The 18,893-nt window shown below is 33.6% G+C and overlaps 1 protein-coding gene across 3 annotated transcripts; it reads right to left on the reverse strand.

Annotated features, from left to right (window-relative positions):
* Nucleotides 1-301: 301 nt before the first annotated feature.
* Nucleotides 302-2,604, reverse strand: LOC120161782 (CDP-diacylglycerol--glycerol-3-phosphate 3-phosphatidyltransferase 1, chloroplastic-like). Of its 3 annotated transcripts, none has more exons than XM_039171991.1 (7): nt 2,234-2,604; nt 1,756-1,853; nt 1,585-1,635; nt 1,349-1,462; nt 1,208-1,264; nt 1,010-1,095; nt 302-881 (listed from the first exon to the last, which is right to left on the reverse strand). In XM_039171991.1, exons 1-7 carry the CDS (start codon nt 2,373-2,375, stop codon nt 617-619), a joined length of 813 nt encoding a protein of 270 aa, XP_039027922.1. In that variant the 5' UTR covers nt 2,376-2,604; the 3' UTR covers nt 302-616. The 3 variants fall into 3 exon arrangements, with proteins under 3 accessions (XP_039027922.1, XP_039027924.1, XP_039027923.1); XM_039171993.1 differs by having other exon boundaries at nt 644-874; nt 1,007-1,095; nt 2,234-2,602; XM_039171992.1 differs by having other exon boundaries at nt 644-904; nt 2,234-2,601.
* Between the last annotated feature and the right edge of the window lie 16,289 nt (nt 2,605-18,893).

Consider the following 18,893-nt stretch of genomic DNA (forward strand, 5'->3'; position numbering starts at 1 on the left):
CCTGTTGCATGCTGGTTCTAGTTTTGTTGTTTTGACTTTTCATTTTTCAGGAAATTCACATCTTAGATATCCGGATGTATGTATAGAGATATGACCTTGCAAAAACTCTCCAAATACATGAAAAACTTGGAAATAAATTAAGTATACCCGTTTTTGATAGATGCTTGTACCCGACACCACACCCAAATCCAAGTAACATAGGATCGAAGAATAATTAACAACTTTGAGGATTCTCTAACATCATTCTCAATTTCTCATAATCAATTCATCATCATAAAACTGAGTTCATAAAAGGATAAGATATGCAAGAGATTGGATTATACATAGCGTACTTTGAATGTTTATCACTTGTGTATAAGCTGTGAGAAGCCACTTGACTAGTAATTGGCATTTACAATAGAATAGAGTAAGAGTTTCTCAATATCAAGTTGCAGTAGCAAATTGCACAGTACAATGTGTTGATGTGGGGACTTGACTTGCTTAAAGCAACGAGCATCCTCCATGAAATTTAAGACATAAGCCTATGAATATATATATGGATACTACCCTCAACAAACAGTCCAATCCGAAAGGAAATTCCGACATATATGAACTTCAAAAGGCAAGGGCTTCATGGTTAATCGAGTGAAATAAAGATGGCAGCTTCAATTTGCGAAAAAATATTCATCAGAAAGGGCATGTAGTAGCAAGAGAGATGAGCCACAAACAGTTCATATAAAAATATGCAAGCTGCTACAACCAAGAAGATGAAGATAACTACTTTAGTAATACTTTCCCTATCTTCTCCACATACACAGCTAATGACATCACCGAGAGCCCAGCTGAAACATAAAGAAAAATAATACCAGATGCAACTAAGATCCCACTTTCTCCAGATGCAACTAAGATCCCACTTTCTCCAACACTGCATAAAGAGGGAGAAAAGTGGAAAATAAGTAGTCAGATACGGAAACCAGGCTTGTTTGGCATTTATCATTTTCATGTCGACGGAAGAAGAAATTTAATAAACCTGTTATCTCGTGTAGCCAGAAGGATGGTTAGTGCAGCCATCTGCGTGGCAGTTTTCCACTTCCCCAGCTTATTTACAGCAACAGCCTGATTCATGTATCAAACTTGAGAATAAGCTATACGCAAAACACAAGCATTGCCTACTTCGATATAAAAGTAAAATAGATAGTTGCTTGACATCCAAGGGAGAGAAACATACCTCTGAAAGCTTACTATTCTGAGAAGCAGCCCATTCCCTAACAGCAGACATAGTTATCTACAAACAAATATCAACTGTTTGTAAGATATTTACAACTAAATAATATAAGTATAAAACAGCATCAGATACGGTATATATTACCTCCCGTCCTATAATGGCTATTGACGGAACATTCAGTAACCATGGCGCTTGCCCAAACAAGGCAACATTTATAGGTCTTGAACATAGTAAAACCAATGTTGCAGCAACCATAAGCTACATTAAAGAGGCATGGGGTCAGATGAAATGCTACAATGACTTTGGCAATTAAACTCTATCCAATAAATAACTTAAATGTTTGGCAAACAAAAAGGAAAAAAAAAACAAAAACTACACACCTTATCAGCGACTGGATCCAAAAGGGCACCAAAGGCAGAACATAATTTCATCTGAAAGACATAATAAAGACTTTACTAAGATAAATTGTATAGAATAACTGGATTCCTATAAAGAGAGGAAAAAGAAAGGCTTCCATAGTATCTTGGAAAGGGGCAGGGTAGAAGGCATACTTTTCGAGCAATGTACCCATCAAGCCAATCAGTTATAGCAGCAGCCATAAATATGCTAGTAGTTGCAGTCCTTCCCCACCAACTATCCACAGAAAAGGCTACAAAGAAAAAAGAAAACCATTTTTGTCTGTCTCAGTGAACATAAAGTTTTGGTATCAGCAATGCAATTAACAATTGCCACTAAGAATTTATGATTCGTGAGCCAAGACATGAAAATAACAAACAAACCACGTTGACATAAGCAGATCAATCTAAACAGATCGAATTGAAGATCTAAATCATGAAGGAAACAACAAATCCTGATTGCATTGCCCCAAAAGTTTAAACGCCGTTATCAAATCATCATCATCGTTACTAGAATTTCAAATCAAATTCAACGAGAAAGTGAACAAGAAGAAAAAGACGAAATCTAATCGCAAGTCACAAACATTCAGCTAAAATATTGCTAAATATGAAATTCAATAAAAAGAAACTTAACTGAAAATCAGCACCGGCACAGCGGCGACGCGGCTGAGTGTTAAAACAGTGGGCAAAGTTAAAATTTTGGAAGAAGAATTATTAGAGTAAGCTAATCTAGGCTGGTGTACTGGTTGCTGTTGCATCAAAGGCACCGATTCCATATCCGCGGGAATGTAGGAAGACTCGGAACCCGATCCGTTAAAGATTCCTTTATTGTTTGTTTACGAAGAGGGAGAGAAACACTTGGGTAAACGCAACGCAGATCTAGTGAAAGGAAGGAGGTTTTTATGGGGGAAGTTTGGGGATGCTGAACCGAAATTAGGGTAAACTACAATGCGCCGGGAAACGTGAAGAGTGGAGGAGCCGTGTCGCGGCGGTGCTCATTGTTTGGATTTCTCATTTAAATGATTCACATAGTGCGACGGTGTAGATAACAGATTTGTCAATGTAATTACGTGACATAAATAATGTCGTTTTAGTATGATTACAGAAGATTATATAAATCTTTTAATTAATATATCGATTTGTTATTAGATTTTAAAATATTTTAATTTTAAAAATTAATTTTTTTTATTGTCGGTGACAATTAATCGTTACGACAAAATTTATATTGAATTGTTCATTTCTCTTCTCTCAAATTGATTTTCTACTAAATTTACTGATGAAAAATTATATAAATATTTGTTGTGCTAACACTTTGATTTTGTAACCCCTCAGACTGATACGGGTAATCACATCCGATCTGGAGTGTCACATTAGGGCCACCGGAGTGACCCACTATAAAAATAGCGGAAAATTTAAAACTTTTATTAAAACATGTAACTTATAAAATAATTTATCATTATGCAGAAACAAAATAGATTTTTATACTCGTATATAAAAACAAAATACAATTACATGCCCCCTAATGACATGTACTGTACTCTGCAAACAGCACCGGAAGAACTCTCTTACTGAAGTCGATAGCTGCACTGGTACAATTCTTTTAGCCTGAAAAGATGAGTAACAGAGTGAGCTTCGGAAAGCTCAGTAATACAGAACTATCAGATGATGCTGAAGAACGTGCAGATACAGATAAACATATATTTTCTTAATGATCCATACATTTGCAGACCTTTATATTGAGCGGAGATCCTATTGATATTTCAGGTGGCAACAGACAATGAGCTCTCAGTTCACAGAAATATTTCGGAGGTTTAGGTTCAGGATATCAGAATAGGTTATCTAGTGTGTTTCCAAAAACCATGTAACTTTTCAGATCTTTTTAAAACATATATATATATATATATATATACCCTCATCCCGACACAACATAACGTGTAGGTTCCCCAGAACCATACACCCCAACCCACACAACTTGTAAGGCCCTGAGCACAAAGCCGAGGAACCCGCGGAAATACTTCCTTCAACAATACCCCCAATTAAAATATTTTTCCGTCAGTAAACGGAGATATCAGAAATCAAAACAAAATCCAGAACAGGTATCAGAACAGAATCCAGATCAGAAATCACAACAGAATTCAGGTCATGTATCATAACAGAATTCAAGTCGGAAATCAGATAAAATATTTATATGTTTAGGGAACACACCAGAGTTTACAGATATTATTCAGAGGTACTGGATAATCTTATCAGGCAGAAGAAACAAGGATCTTTCATATACTGATAGAATGTCGGAATTTAGAATCACTATTGAAAGAGTTCAATAACTGACAGAATCATCAGTTATTCAGAATATAATTTATTAGGATCATCTTATTCGGATAATTTTTGGAAGCTCTACGAAATCTGAAGGGTATTCAGAATCTTTACCATCTATGACGATTAATCCGATTATCGAACAACTCCAGATGAATAGTTTTCAGAACCAATACTTATCAACTTGTCAATTCATTAACCTTCCAGGTTATCACTCTTTAATATCAAATATTCTTATCCATGGATCATCTTACGAGCCATCACTGAACAAATCTTAAGGAGACTAACAAATATTCTCATGGTCTTTATTTCATTTCCATGTTTCAACTATACCAGAAAATGCTGACATACTTGATTTGTGGTTCATAATCCATAGGGGTGATACATCACATAAGTTTATCCGAGTTTCCAAACTTATTCCAATCTCTTACTTAATCCTCAGTCCTTGAGGTTACTTAGTTCATTTAGCATTCAAGTCCATTCCAGTTACTTCGGGATTTTCTAGAGTAATTCAAACGTTACTGAATTTCAGATACATGTTATACTTTCGTTCCATTCAATTTGGTCTTCGTGGTTGATTTGTCGAACAAACGTCCAATTCTTAGTACTGAATGCGATCTAGAGTTGAGCTGAGCTGAATACTTCCAAAATTTATCATCGAGCCAAACTTGAGAAGACGAACACGCATTCCAGTAATATCTATGTCATTCAGGTATTGACATATCTTTAAGGTTGATCTACTCACTTAAAATGTGTTCCATTACTTTTAAAGGTAGTCCAACACCTATGCTTATTTAGATTCCTTAATTAATACAAGACATTTACTTAGTTTAGGCATAAGGGTATTTTAGTCATTTTGGTGTTTAGTTTTATCCCAATCATTACAGAGCTTGAGGATATCCCATCATTCCTGCTTGGTGATATTCTTGGGTCATTTCCATTACAGAGTATTCTGGTCATTTTACAGATCCAATGTATTACAATCATTTTCTTCCGTCCGATCTTATTATTGAATTCAAACTTATCATTTATTTCAGTCATTTCGAATAATTCTGACAACAGAACACCCCCGACAAATTATTCTTTAGGTATTTACTCATAACTCGAATATTTTCGGGTCAAATGCCTTCTCAGATTTTACAAACGGAATATCAGGAATTTTCTTGCACTAAGTCAGGATCTTAACAATCAAATCCGTATTTAATCGAGTTAAGTACGGATCCTTAAAGTACTTTCTCATTCAGGGTCAACTCAGACTATTTTACCTCTCAAGGGTATTTTCGTAATTTCTTAACAAGATAATTTCGATATTAGCTCTTAACGAAAATAATATAATTTAGAGATTCTATGATTAATTGCTTTTCCGAACATTCTCTGATCTTGAAATGAATCCTTAACAGACTTCTAGATTCTTGCCCAAAACCCTCTTGGGGTTAAAAACAGATTATCCGTAGTTTCTAAGCAAAACTAGCATTTCGTATGCACATCAATAATTTTTATCGGATCAATATGTCTTTTCAGAGTTATTAACCAACTTCCAGGGACAAAGTCATCCTACAATATAAGGGTATTTTCGAAATTTTACCCTACCGAAGTTTTCTCATAATTTCCCATCCAAGTACCTTTAACATTTAACTTTTGATTATATGCTACAAATCCATGATAATACCTTTATCACTAATCACATAACTCATAATTTAATTCTAAGAATCATCCATTTCTTATATCAGTCATCTGAGCCATTTTCATTTACCAATTTTTACTGTATTCAAATCGTGTGTAGAACTTCATTAATTACACATATTAGACCAAACATTTTCATTCATGCATTTACCAATATCAACATGTTTCATAAAGCATAAAGAGGTAGTAAAGTATTACTTCAATTTCTGTGCAATACTGATCAACCATTAAATTCCATTCGAACGCCCTCGATCTTGAAATCAACTTCCAATAATTCTTCAGATGCATATCAATAGAAAATACATAAAAAAAATGGAGCTTAATTGAGATAAACGGATCGAATCGGATGATAAATCAGTGAAAAATAACTTATTGGATTTGAATTTGGCGAAACGGACTTCGGATTCGGATTCAGGACGTCGAAAGCATAAAATGTGGCTTTTCAAAAATTTGGAATTTTCGGTCAAAATCAAAGTCAACGGGTTTGACTGCCAATTTCGAGGCCTTCAGGTTTGAATTTCAAAAAACGGACTGCGGAATCGGATTCGGAACGTCAAAAAACGTCAGGATAGGTATACTCGGTCAAAGTCAAAGGTCGTTAAATGCCCGGTCAAAGTTTTGGTCAACGTGGGTCAAGGGTTAACTGGTCTGGTCGGGTTGGAACTGGTCAAACCGGTCAAAACAATTCCAAAACCGATCAAACCGATCATTTTTCCTTCCTCACGCGCAGTGGCGGCACGTGGGCCCACTTCCGGCAGCCTATAAATCACATAAAAATTTCTAAAAATTATTTTAATGCATTTTAAGATACTTACCAAGCTTGGTTCACAATTTTGAACGTCGGAGAACTCGATTTCAACAAATCGAAAACTTTGACCGCTTCATCTCCTCACGCACCGCCGCCGACGGAGACCAAGGATTATACCGACAGACTCGGAACATCACAAGGAACACGATGGTGCGAGAGGTGTCGTAAAGGGATCATTGGATCGTCGTGAATTGACGAAAAACCAACTGAAATCGAGTTATTACCGACGATACTTCCGACTGAAATTAACGACGAACGGCGAAGATTCACGACGAAAGGTTTGAGGAGTTTTGTTCCTCGGTCGACAACGAACACGGTGGTGGTTTCGGTTCGTTGATCGGAGGTCGGACGGCGAGTAGATCGGAGATCGAAGTAGGGTGAACAGGAGAGGGAAATTGGGGAATTCTGGAAACTGAGCACGGGGTAATTATATTTCATCATATATAAAAAATAGTTAAATCATGGGTTTAGTCACTAAGCTTCCTGCACTTCTTAAAATGGTATGCCAACTTTATGATTTTACAATTTAATCCCCAATTTATTCAAAAAATACCAATTAAATTCACCACTTTATAATTTCTTAATTTTAACCCCTAAATTGGGGTGTTACAGATTTCCTTTAATGATTGTCTAATGAGACTAAATTTAAGATATGTTGTTTGTCTTCTCAAAATAATATATTCGATTTTTTGACAAAATATACAAAATTTCTCAAATTTAAAAAAAATCAAAACTTAAAAAATTATCGAATTTTTTATTCAAATTTGTGAATTTTAAAAAGATTTTGAGAAAATCTAAATCGATAAGGTTTTAAAGGACGACGAGATAACGATAAAAAAAATGATAATTTTCATATATTAGTATCATATTAGTATCAAATTATCATGTTATTTATGAATTAACAATTTATTCTTATAATTAAAGTAAAAGTAAAATTTATTAATATATTTATATTGTTTAAAATTTAATGATTGTGTTATATTTAATTATTTTAAAGTTTTAGTCTTTTATTTTTATAATTAAAAAAAAATTGTCGATATTAATTGACTATTGAAATAAAAAAGAAGGTAGAATTTAGTTATATAGGTTAAATAAAAAAGTAAAGGTAATTGAGTTGAGACCGGTAAGAATTCAAATATATAGAATAAGTCAAACATTTTGTTGTTGTTTTATTAATCTTAGATTTTTTTTAAGAAAAGAATTATCTTATTTCCATTAGGCATTGGTTTTTTCATAATTGACTTTTTTATTTATAAATATATGTACTTTTAAAATATTATAAATTACAATAAATTAACATTTTAGAATATTAAAAAAAGTAAATAATTCTATCAAATGATTTAAATAGAAAATCAAAATCCAACCGATAATCCATCTCCATATTAAGAAATATGTCACGTGATAATGACGTGCCTTTTTTTGCATGCGCCTGCCCGCCTTTCCAACCCTTTTCCCTCCTTCATTTTATCTTCAATTGTTCCCTTCCGTTGCAGAAATTCAAGCAAAAGGAGCACAAAATTCTCCGAATGATCCTCCTTCCGTTCGTTGTCACCCTAGAGATCTCACAGACCAATCAAATCCATCTACCTCATCACCGCAACAAACGCGATCCTCCACCACTACGAGTGCTACCACCACCACCACTAAAGCCGTGAACTCCCTTTTAACGATCGAACACCATAGGTAAACTTCTCTCACACGTGTCCCGTCGATTTCTTTCTCCACCTATGACAGTTACGATCTGATTTATTCTTCTTGTTATTCTCTTCTCCATCCCTTGTTTTCAGTGAAAATATTTTGACTTTTTTTATTCCGTTTTTTTATCTGTGATTATTGATTTGGATTTGATGATGTGGAATGTGATTTAATTCTTAATGAACACATTTGAGTGGTAAATATGAGCTTATGGTGTTTTCTACCATAACTCTGAAATCTTCAGGTGTCGATTTCAGGTAAATTCAAGCTCGATTTTGATTGAATTTTCCTTTTTCATTGTTATTTTTTAATTTTGAACATCTTATTGAAATTCGTAACAGTTTGGGTTGGTAATTGACGAATTTGGCATCTGGTTGATAGATGTTTAATTTATAGTTTTCTATTCGGAGAACGTTGTCGGGGTTCGTGATCTTTCATTCAGGAAAAACCTTCAAGGAACCTGGTTTTATTTTTGTTCAAATTGAGTGGAAAGTAGTTATAATGGAAAATAGACTATTTCTGTGCCGTCCATAAGTAAGTAGGCAATGTCTAGAGTCAATGGCATGTAAATTGGAGTTATTTATTGATTAACTTACCTTTAGGTTTTTCTTTGATGCTTTTGCTTATTTCTTGCAATAGGTTTTATTTTGCAGCGAGTTGTATCGTTTTGAATTTGACAAGTTTAGGTTAATATGGCAAGCATTGTTATGGAGGCTTTTGCAAATTGAAGTTAGGTTTTGCTTAGAATGTTGTGGAAATATCAATCTTTATTTTTTGGTGGAATAATATGCTATTTTTATTTTTATCTTTATTTTATTTTATTTTATGGAAGAATAATAATCTGTTGTTAAATTGAATGTATGTTGAACTTTGGGGGTTATTAAATCTTTTATTGTTGATAGGGATACATATGAATTTGCTATGAGACCTCAGCATGTACAAAGATACCGAGAATATGCTAATATCTACAATGTATTTTTCTTGACCTTTTATTGCTTTTGTTTTGAGCTCATCCCTTCTTTCAGCTTCTGAGGAAAATGAAGGATAATTTCTCCTCTCTTATGGTCCTAAATTATTACAAAATCTAAAGTGAGAACTTTGATTTAGGTTGTTTGGCTACTTTCTTGGCAACTGAACTAGGATCAAAGTAATTATCTTGAATATGATATTGACTTTAGAAAGAAGAGGAGGAAAGATCAGGTAGGTGGAATGATTCTTGGAACGTCAAGCAGTGTCTGCTGGACTGCCTATCAACGAGATGCCCTCGGAAGAAGAAAAGGAGGTCTCTCACTTTGAAAATTTAAAGGACAGGAACAATGAAGCATAAAAGGGAGATGGAGACCGTTTATGCGAAAAGAAGTCTGATTGTGATAGTCCGCCTGAGAAAATAGGTTATCGGACCAAAATATGGACTGAAATTAGACCATCCCTTAAGGCCATTGAATATATGATGAGTACTAGTATTCAGAAGAAAGGTAGTTTATCGAAAGAAGATCAAGAAACTGGTCAAACGAAACCATTATCTCCTACATGAGATGCAAAGGGAGGATCAGAGGAAGATTCTGAGGATGAATTTTATGATGCTTGTTCTGAGAGATTTGACCCAGGTCAAGATGCCCCTACAATTGACAACACAGACACCATACAGGTGCTGCTGAAAATGCAACTCCTACAGAATCTTTGCATCCCTGGAAAAAAGAGTTGGAAGTTCTTGTTCGTGGTGGAGTGCCAATGGATCTTAGGGAAGGGGTATGCATTTGATAATCCTCTATTTTCTTCTTCTTCTTCTCTCTCTCTCTCTCTCTCTCTCTCTTATGATCTTGTTCATTACAGGTTTGTCAAGCCTTTGTTGGTGTAAGGACACACCGAATAGAGAACTACTACCAGGATCTGCTTGCTAATGAAACTAACACTGCCAATAACACTGATCAAAAGAGCTTCCAGTCAGATAGTGTAGGAATTATAGAAATGAGATATCAAGAGATTCTGTAATTATTTTATGTTTTTCAAATCCCTTATTTCAAGGGATTACATCTCCTAGGATTAGTATCTTTCTAACTTAGAGTTTTCTAGTTTAGAGGCATAATTTGTATATAAATATGTAATATGTTTCTATTGAAAGTATGCAAGAATAAAATAACAGACTTGACTGTTTCTTACAGTTTATTTTCTACTATACAATATGTTTCTTTCTATAGTCTGATTTCTACATGGTATCAGGTTAGAGCAATCAATCCGATTTTCGCTTTTCTTTAAATCAATTCCTGTTCAACTCTATTTTTTTCATGGCTAATCGGGATCCCTCAGCATCCGAAATCACTTCCCAGACCAGCCCATCTCAATATGTTTTTTCAGATTTCAGATTTTCAGTGCAGCAGAGGCAAAATCGCCTATGGTGTGAACATTGTAAGAAACCAGGCCATATGATAGACCAATGTTGGAAGCTGTACGAAAAATCAGTCGACTGGAAGCCCCCACGGTCCAGGTTTTAAAAGGAGCCCCATATTCCCTCTCAAGATGATTCCTCAAGCAGTTTTAGCAAGAAACAGATAGAGGAGCTGCAGTAGATTTTGAGCAGTATGACAACCAAGCCTACCAATGTGACTTATACTGTTATTGATGGAAATAATCCATATGCTTTCTCGGTAAAATGGATAATAGACTCGGGTGCATCATATGATATGACAGGAAATATTGATCTCTTGGAGGAATATAATGAAAGCAGCTTACCAGCTTCTATAAAATAGCAGATGGCTCTCTCACTACAGTCAAAGGGAGTGGTTATGTTACATTAAACAAAAATCTAATACTTCATAATGTCCTCTATGTTCCTAGACTTGCATGCAATCTGCTGTCAGTTAGCAAATTAATTAAAGATTCTGGTTGTAATGTTGTGTTTGGTATTGGTGGTTGTATTTTTCAGGCACATGACTCGAAGAGGGTGATTGGCAGTGTAGGCTGGGCAAAGGATTGTACACCTTGGAGGTAAATCATCTCATAATCATGCCTTATCCAGTGCTCTTAGGAAACAAATTTTATCTTCTGATCTCAATACCGATAAAATTATGTTATGACACTTTAGATTAGGTCATCCTAATTTTTACTCTCTTTCCAAAATGTTACCGAACTTATTTATAAATAAAGATCCATCATTGTTTTCTTGTGAAATTTGTCAAATAGCCAAACACACCAGAAAACCATATATTGCAGCCAAATTCGAACCAACGACACCTTTTTTTATCATCCATAGTGACATTTGGGCCCTTCTCCTGTCAAAAGTATTTTTGGGTATAAGTGGTTTGTGTCTTTTATAGATGATTGCTCTAGGACAACATGGGTATTCTTAATGAGAGAAAAGTCTGAGTTGAGTCTCTTTTTAAAAGTTTTTATCAAAAAGTTGAAACCCAATTTGACAAAAAAATAAAAATTATGAGGAGTGATAATGGGAGTGAGTATTTGAATAAAACTCTTGGGTATTTCTTTAAGGAAAAAGGCATTGTTCACCTTACGTCTTGTGTCAACACACCTCAACAAAACGGGTAGCAGAAAGGAACAATAGACATCTTCTAGAGGTTACTAGGTCTCTTCTGTTTGCTGCTAATGCTCCTAAGTATCTTTGGGGGGAAGCTCTTCTTACATCAACATACCTCATCAATAGAATGTCAAGTAAAACTTTAGATTTCAAAAATTCCTACTAAGGTTCTCTTTCAACTTTTTCCCCATTTTAAACATTTAAACTCAAGTCTTTCTCCTCGGGTGTTTGGGTGTACAGCCTTTGTTCATATCTACAACAGAGGGAAATTAGATCCTAGGTCCATAAAGTGTGTGTTCTTGTGCTATTCTATGGTTATCACATACAACATTTACTATTATACATGATTCGTGACCTTATAACTTATTTCACATATTCATACAGCTCATAAGGTTCACATATAGTTACATATTTCGTTTCCAAATAACCCATATCATATAAATTCACACCTCATAACATATAATATGAACAAAGCATATACACATAATACAAACTTAATCATGCTTCCATTCATGCAAACATATAAAATATTGGAAACATATTATCACAAGTCTAATTTCCATATAATATATACGCAATCTAATAATATGCACTCATCTTGGCCTCACTAAGTTCCAATCCACTTTTATGATTTCTTTTCTTTCGATCGAATCTTAAGTTGAGGATCGTTCCAGACCTTGTTCGTGTTCGATATCTACATAATCATACATTGATACATATCAGTATCCCATTGATATACCCTAATCTATAATTTCTTAGACCAAAAGAAATGTCTATTTTAATTTCCCTTGAAGTGCATCGATGCATTCTACAGTGTATCGATGCATCCCTTAACATGTGCATCGATGCACTCCTTATGCATCGATGCATTAATTGTATTCGATGTTTCCATTTTTAAGGGGTGCATCTGTAACACCCCCAACCCGTATCCGACCCAGATACGAGTTCGAAGTGTCACATTGACTTTTCAAACATTTATTCGTATAAAATAGTGAGTAATTTAAAAACTTTGATAACAGTTAACTCATTCAAAATGTTTACAAAATATCAGAGTTCATACAATTTATATCTTTAGACTACATGCCAACTACACTCTATAACCAGTACATATATTTTCTGATCTGACATTTGGTAAGGAGAACTGACATGTCTTGCTCCGCATTACTCTTTACTCTTCTCGAAACCTACGTGTGAAACAATCACACGCTAAGTCGAAGACTTAGTGAGGTATAAAAACTTATAAGGTAAACGGTAACTAATAATCATACCTAAACAATTCTTACTATCATTTCATACCACTCATACTTTTACATGTAATGAATATATGCATACATATATGTCCTTATCATTCATATACTTATCTCATGTTCCTATGATCTCTTATGTCCATATCATATAACATATACCATAACCAATTGCACATACACATACCATGTCATGTAAACCATATATATATATTATCATAAAACACGTACACTCAATCAATTATATTATCATCTTCATTTCTTTCTTATTTTATCACTATCATTGATTCCTTTCATCATATAGTCTTATAAGTTACCATTTGTACAATCAATATCACACATGAAATTCCACAAGGGAAAAAACATATTATCCTATCACTTTATTAATATTATCTATTTAATAGCCCATGATACTCATGTGAGAACTAAATATATGCGAGTACATAGAGGTTGTGCACTAATGCTGTCACCACAGCTCATATAATTGCACCGAAGTGCCACGTAGAATTGCACCGGAGTGCGCATAGAATTGCACCGTAGTGCCATATAATAATGTCCCGAAGGACCACATATCACTCCTTAAGAATCATATACATATACTAGGGATCAAGTATGTGTCTCACCAGACTTCACACATGTTCCAAAGAATACATATATCTCGAAGGACCATATATCACTCCGTAAGAATCATATACATATACTAGGGATCAAGTATGTGTTCACCAGACTTCACACATGTTCCAAAGAATACATATATATCCCGAAGGACCACATAGACCCTCGACTCTTGGCATGCCAACTATACCCCTAGCTCTCATGACACATAACATGGGCATTATCTTTTATATCCTTTTACATATTCATGTAACTATATCATATATTCATATAAGCTCATGGTTTCATTCACATATACATGTAGTCACGTAGTTTCTTTCATGTAATTCATGTCACTTTTCATATGAATTCATATTCATATGTCACATAGTATTCACCCTCATGTATCACATATACTTTCTCTTTCATATGGCTCATAACATTTCTCATGTGTTCATATGACATGTAACTCATTGTCATCTTATCATGTTACCACATAGACATATCATCTTACAATACATACAAAACATATCAATACCTATATTCACATATACATATCACTTCATTATCCTTATTATTATTCTTATCATCACCATTAATCCCTTTTACTTACCATATTCATATCAATAACACATATACCCACGCACACATATAAATCATAACAAATACATACTTCTATGAATTCATGTTTTCACTATTGGAAATAGACTTATCACAAGTCTTATTTTCCCTTGAACCTCATATACTAGAGAATGTGCACTCACCTTAGCTTTGCTTTGATTTGATTATAATCCTTCAATTGATCCAGAACGGGATCACGTTCTACATCTACATCATCATACATAGATCTATATTAGTATTATAACTAATATACTCTAATGGTTCACTCTTTAGACCAAGAGAAAAGTCAATTTCATCTTTTAATGAAGGTATGCATCGATGCACTACTGATGCATCGGTGCATAAAATGTATTCGATGTTGTATTATTACTGGGATGCATCGATGCATGCCTTATGCATCGATGCATGCCTTATGCATCGATGCACTAATTGCATTCGATGTTTCCTTATTAATGGAATGCATCGATGCACTACTTATGCATCGATGCACAAATTGCATTCGATGTATTTATTTTAAAAGAGTGCATCGATGCACTACCAATGCATCGATGCACCTTCAAATAATTTCTAGGTTTTAACATTGATGCATCGGTGCACTATGAATATGCATCGATGCACTCTGCCCATAACCTCTTTTTGAACCCGAAAAATCCTTCTTTTTGGGTTAAATCCTTCATATTTCCACCCCTTTCATATTCCTAACTTTCATATACATAATTAAACTCATTAATATTCATTTATCTCATCTTTAACCTTAATATCCTCTCCTCTTAGGAATTTCAAGAATCATACCCTATTTTCCACATGTTTCAAATCCAATTCTAACACTTAATACTTCTTAATTAAGCTGATGGCAAGTCAAATCCAACTTTAGAACTTTAAAAACCTTTCTATAACAAAAGTTCATTTATAAACCCTTAATAGAAATTCCTTTCTAATTCTTGGTGTTTTAAACTTATATAAGCTTTCCTTAAGCTTATATAACCCTCAAAGACTCAAATCCAACTTAAAATTTTCAAGAAATCAAAAGCTAAATCAAACTTACCTTTGCTCTTGGCTTTCACGTGAAGAAGAAGAAGAAGAAAGGAGAAGAGAATTCTGGAGAATTCTCTCCCTTTCCACGTGTATATAATTCCATTTTTTTCCTAAAATGATCAAATGACCATTTTACCCTTTATTTCCTTTAATAATTACTAAATAACCTTCATCATATATATCTAATAATCATTAAACTATTTCATTCTTCTACTTTAGTCATCAAATTCTGAAACTTTACAATTTGGTCACTAATCCTTAATTTGGGATGTTACAAATCTCCCCTCCTTTTAAAAAAATTCGTCCTCGAATTTTCACTGCACATCCTGAAAAGGACATATCTTCTAACGTTCTCATGCTGCTTTCTGAACTTAATCTTTTGTATCATCTTAATAACTTGGTTCTTATCTTTTCAATTATTCACTACCTTTTTACTTTATATCTCCTATCATGTCACTTATCAGATAGACAATAACATTAATTCTTATTACTCCAACTCATAAATCAATCAAATTCCTTGCCAATCTTAATTGTCTTTCAAGAATCACCAAACTTTTATTTCATCCTTACTTGACTGACTCCAAAACTTCCTTACTACATATAAATCTTTATTCATTTCTCTGACTACATCCACTTGACCAAGAAACATAACCTTAAATCTTCATCATAACTGATTAAACATACACTTTGCATAACTAAACAATTTCTCATATTACCTGACATACCTTTCTTACTTCTGGTTAAACTTATAACCTATATCTCAACATAATCTTTATCACATCTAATTCTTTAAACTTCATCCTTTCATTTTCTTTATAACTCAAAATATTCTTATACGCCAATCATATCTTTCTTTCATGTTCACATACTCTTTTCCTATCACTTAAACTTATCTCTGATTACCAGTCTTTATTATATCTTTATAATTTTACTAATCAACTTCACTTATACAAAACCTCATTCTTATCATATCTTTCTTGTATTTTCTTCCTTCAAAATTTTCTTTAAAACATATAAATATTTATCTCCTTGCCTATATCATATTTATATGATCAAAATATACAACCACATCCAGATTCGTATCTCATTTGATTAACTTACTTTATGTTTCCTTCAAATCGGATAATTCTAACATCCATGTCATTACAGCTAATTAATAACAACTTTTCAATCTAGGGCGTAAGCCCTGATCAAATTAATCTTACACATCATTTCAGTTAAAAACAACCCAGTGTAATTCACTTATTGAACCCATACTCTCATTCATATACATTATTATGCCTTGTCTCCTTTATTACCTTTATCGAACCATTCATATACTTTCTTTGCAGTCGGAATTATTTCAACAATAGTTTACTCAACTAATCAAATAAACATTCAATCTCATACACCATTTCACTTCCATTATTCAAGCTTAAAATTCTAACTTCCTTTATTTATAAACTGATCATTGATGTACCCATACTTAAACTCTTCTTATCAATCCTTAGTTTTACTCAAACATTTGAATCCTTACTTCCTTCACTCTATCACTTTACTATAATCACAGTATACAACTGTATCCAGATTCACTTCATATTTGGTTATCATAACCTACCATATCTTGAAATCTTGTAATTTCAATACATTCCGTCCCATAATCTTGTTAGCCCACGCTAACTCTTTCCATCTTAAATACAAAAACAGTATCTACCTCACTTGATACATTTAAAATACTTCTTATCCTTCACATTATTTAATTTCTAGCAAAACACTTAATCCATTCCTTGATCTTTATCCATTTACCCTTTTATAATCCGCATTGTCTTATACATAACTAAACCATATCATGTTCTTCATAATCCCATGCTCTTTTATATCACATATATTTCCATAACCATCACTCTTTATCACATTTTCATTACTTTGATAGTCAACTTTAGTCGCACAAAACCTTATTCTTTACCATTCTTATACTTATGTTTTCTCCACTTGTTTAAAAAAAAATCACCAGATTTCAATACTTTTTCTGCTTCGATTTACATAACTTCTAAAAGAGCTTTTAACCCAATTCACAAGGGTTGTCTTTAACCCTGACTTATCCTCAATTAACTCTTTGTTTAATCTTTCAAGATCAACCCTACTGTTGGAGTCTATCGAACTCTCATCTGATTTGATTCTCTGACGGAGAATACAACTAATTCATGTCTGGTTTAAAGTTGAACCAGAATCTCTACCTTTCTTTGATGGTGCGAAAATTCTATGAAGCACTAATTCTCTTAATCATCTAAGATTTATTTCTCCAAACTTTTCGTTCTGAGCTTTTTCCCTTTAAAGCTTTAACACAATTAAACATTTCTTGAAACGATAACAAATTCAAAACCAGTAACACTCTTTTAATTTAAGGCGCAAGTCCTAACAAAATATCACATGTATCATTTTCAGTCGGAATTAACTCAGCAGCAATTCTGCTTAGCTTAATAAACTTATAATCATACTCATACAAGGTGTAATTCCCTTGTTTCAAGCTCGTGTATTCCAGTTTCATCTGTTTTATAAACTGGTCATCAATGCACTTATTCTTGAACTCTTATACAATTCTAATCACATCATTTAATCTTTTAAAGTTCTTATGGTGACAATTGTCCACCATACTCTAACTTACCAAAGTAGTAACAAAAATACTCAATTCAACATCTCCACTTTGAAGAAATGAAAACCTTCTATCATATCATTTAACCAAAGGTCTATAACAATAGAACCTTCCTCAAATCCACCCTTGAACTTGGGTGCTCGCACAATTTATCAACTAATTTGATACATTCATTTATGAGTTAAAGAAGTATAAATTGAAAACACATCAGAACATTCTTCAATCATGAAGAATAATTTTCCAAATTTTATACAGGCATTTCCTGAGGTGTTCGCTCTTCTCCCTACCTGGCCAGGGCAGGTGAATGCTATTACCTTCAGGTTTATTACCTTTCACTTCTTTCGAAGCTCTTATTATCATACTTCTATTATCACATAATAATCTATTTTTTTTAGCAAGACAGCATACTACTTACACTATCAGATCAGAATTTTTCACTTTGAGTTGGCATGTACACTTTTTAAAACACTTCTGACTTCGATTTAAGCTTAGAATCGGCTAAACCGTAGCTCTGATACCATTAAATGTAACACCCCAACCCGTATCCGACCCGGATACGAGTCCGAAGTGTCACATTGACTTTTCAAACATTTATTCGTATAAAATAGTGAGTAATTTAAAACCTTTGATAACAGTTAACTCATTCAAAACGTTTACAAAATATATCAGAGTTCATACAATTTATATATTTAGACTACATGCCAACTACACTCTATAACCAGTACATATATTTTCTGATTGACATTTGGTAAGGAGAACTGACCTGTCTTGCTCCGTATTACTCTTTACTCTTCTCGAAACCTACGTGTGAAACAATCACACGCTAAGTCGAAGACTTAGTGAGGCATAAAAACTTATAAGGTAAACGGTAACTAATAATCATACCTAAACAATTCTTACTATCATTTCATACCACTCATACTTTTACATGTAACGAATATATGCATACATATATGTCCTTATCATTCATATATCTTATCTCATGTTCCTATGATCTCTTATGTCCATATCATATAACATATACCATAACCAATTGCACATACACATACCATGTCATGTAAACCATATATATATATTATCATAAAACACGTACACTCAATCAATTATATTATCATCTTCATTTCTTTCTTATTTTAT

The sequence above is a fragment of the Hibiscus syriacus genome, unplaced genomic scaffold, assembly GCF_006381635.1.
Source record: "Hibiscus syriacus cultivar Baekdansim isolate YM2019G1 unplaced genomic scaffold, ASM638163v2 tig00111402_pilon, whole genome shotgun sequence".
NCBI classification, from domain to species: Eukaryota; Viridiplantae; Streptophyta; class Magnoliopsida; order Malvales; family Malvaceae; genus Hibiscus; species Hibiscus syriacus.